Raw genomic sequence first — 2,542 nt, 5'->3', positions numbered from 1 at the left:
TTTTATCATTAATTATTGATAAAAAAAATTTATTTTATTTCTGGTGAATGTTTTTTAATCATATTATTAAATTCAGATGTTTTATTAAAATCAACTAAGTCAAAAATCTAAGTTTAAAAAAAAAATTAATACTGTTATTTTCTAAATATTTTTTAGATTTGTGCTGTTTGAATGTCAATTCCCAAGTGTCCTTCCCACAAATCTACCACGTGGGCTTCCCTTACATGTCTGAGACAGACCTCCATGCAAACAAAACGCTCCTTCACTCTTTTTCGGTTTTTCCCATTTGTATTTATACCCCATTTTGCTCTCCCTTTGTGTCCAAAACACATCATTCCCCTCCCTACTGCCCTTCCTCCGTCCTCTGTTTCTCAAAAGAAACGAAATTAAAGACTCTTTCTCTGGGCTTCAATCTCAGAAAACATACATCGCATGGCTGCTTCTAATACACCCTACTCCGGTGTTAGGGCCAAAACACAAATCCCTCATCATCTCTCCTCTTCAATAGTGGATTTGGGCTCCATCTACTTCAACAAGAGCAAGTCTAATCGTAAAAAAACGAAAATCCACTCTACTCTACACTCTCCTTCTGTTCTCCATTTCCCAACACAACCAGGAACTCCCAAAGAAGACTCCTCGGTAACTGTAAATCCAAAAACCAACCGTCACCAACCACTGTGGAATTTCCTTCAAAGAGCACCAGCTACAGCCTTAGACATGGCAGAAGCTGCGTTGGTCTCACACGAGCGCCAACGCCCACTTCCCAAAACAGTGGACCCAGGCGTTCAAATTGCAGGAAACTTCTCTCCCGTGCAGGAGCAGAAAGTCCGGCGATCGCTCCCGGTGACCGGAACAATCCCCGAATGCATTGATGGCATTTATGTCCGGAATGGAGCAAACCCTCTTCTTGAGCCCGTCGCCGGTCACCACTTCTTCGATGGAGACGGCATGGTCCACGCTATGAAAATTGAGAAAGGCAGTGCAAGCTATTCTTGTCGTTTCACTGAAACGGAAAGGCTAAAACAAGAGAGAGGACGCGGTCGGCCAGTGTTTCCTAAAGCAATTGGGGAGCTACATGGTCACTCTGGTATCGCAAGATTGCTCCTATTCTATGCTAGAGGACTATGTGGGCTTCTTGATCATACAAAAGGAACTGGAGTGGCGAACGCAGGCTTGGTCTACTTCAATGACAGGCTTCTTGCCATGTCTGAAGATGATCTTCCTTACCAAGTACGAATCACTCCTTGCGGTGATCTTGAAACTGTTGGTAGATACAATTTCAATAGCCAACTTAAGCATTCTATGATTGCACACCCAAAGATTGATCCAGTTTCTAAAGAGCTCTTTGCTTTGAGCTACAACGTTGTTCAGAAGCCGTATCTAAAGTACTTTCGCTTCTTTCCGGACGGTAAAAAATCACCAGACATTGATATACCTCTACCAGTCCCAACCATGATGCATGATTTTGCTATCACTGAGAATTTCGTTGTGATCCCTGACCAACAAGTGGTATTCAAGCTTCAAGAAATGCTAAGAGGTGGCTCTCCTGTTATTTACGATAAGAACAAGAAATCTCGGTTTGGAATTCTTAACAAGAATGCTACTGATGCCAAGGACATAATTTGGGTGGAATCGCCGGGTACTTTCTGCTTCCATTTATGGAATGCATGGGAAGAGCCAGAATCCAACGAAGTTGTGGTTATTGGGTCTTGCATGACTCCACCGGACTCCATTTTCAACGATTACGACGAGAGTTTAAAGAGTGTGTTATCAGAAATCCGGCTGAATTTAAAGACAGGTAAGTCCACTCGCCGCCCCATTATTCAGGAATCATCAAATCATGTTAATTTAGAGGCTGGGATGGTGAACCGGAATCGGCTTGGAAGACAGACAAATTACGCTTACCTAGCAATCGCCGAGCCTTGGCCTAAGGTTTCAGGTTTTGCCAAGGTCGATCTTTTCACTGGGGAGGTTAAAAAGTACATGTATGGTAATAAAAGATATGGTGGTGAGCCGTTTTTCTTGCCAACAAATCAAAATTGCGAAACAGAAGATGACGGTTACATTCTTGCTTTTGTTCATGATGAGAAGACATGGAAGTCGGAGCTTCAGATAGTGAATGCTAAGAATTTACAGTTAGAAGCTTCAGTTAGGCTGCCATCGAGGGTTCCGTACGGTTTTCATGGCACTTTTATTGACAGAAGGGGGTTGGTGAATCAGGCATAGCTGCTGTATATGGTACAAGCAACCCCCTTCTGGAGGTTAATTTTACCAGAGGGATTGCCTCCTTAGAGGACAGGTCCCCAGAATCTCCTGGACATTTAAAAACCTCAGAACCATTTTGGATTTGCTAGGTTAATTTTATGGGTTTTTGTCTTTTACTTCTTTATAATTAGTTGGTTTTATAGGAACCAGTTGGTTTCTGCTTCTTTTCATTTGTCCCTTTTCTGGTCAGTTTACTTTTGCGTTGTGGAAAAAACAAAAGAAGTTGGGATTCCTCTTGTCCTTGGATGCGCCCCCCCCCCCCCCCCCCTCTCTTTTT

The 2,542-nt window shown here is 42.8% G+C and overlaps 1 protein-coding gene across 1 annotated transcript; it reads left to right on the top strand.

Annotated features, from left to right (window-relative positions):
* Window positions 1–432: 432 nt before the first annotated feature.
* On the top strand, window positions 433–2,226 carry LOC133702732 (9-cis-epoxycarotenoid dioxygenase NCED2, chloroplastic-like). The gene has a single exon (XM_062127065.1). The coding sequence runs from the start codon at window positions 433–435 to the stop codon at window positions 2,224–2,226; it is 1,794 nt and encodes a 597-aa protein (XP_061983049.1).
* Window positions 2,227–2,542: the final 316 nt, after the last annotated feature.

This window comes from Populus nigra, chromosome 9 (genome assembly GCF_951802175.1).
Source record: "Populus nigra chromosome 9, ddPopNigr1.1, whole genome shotgun sequence".
Classification (NCBI taxonomy): domain Eukaryota; kingdom Viridiplantae; phylum Streptophyta; class Magnoliopsida; order Malpighiales; family Salicaceae; genus Populus; species Populus nigra.
This window is presented reverse-complemented; position numbering and strand designations above follow the sequence as displayed.

Coding starts and splice junctions, on each gene's coding strand:
- LOC133702732 (XM_062127065.1), top strand. CDS start 433: ATGGCTGCTTCTAATACACCCTACTCCGGTGTTAGGGCCAAAACACAA.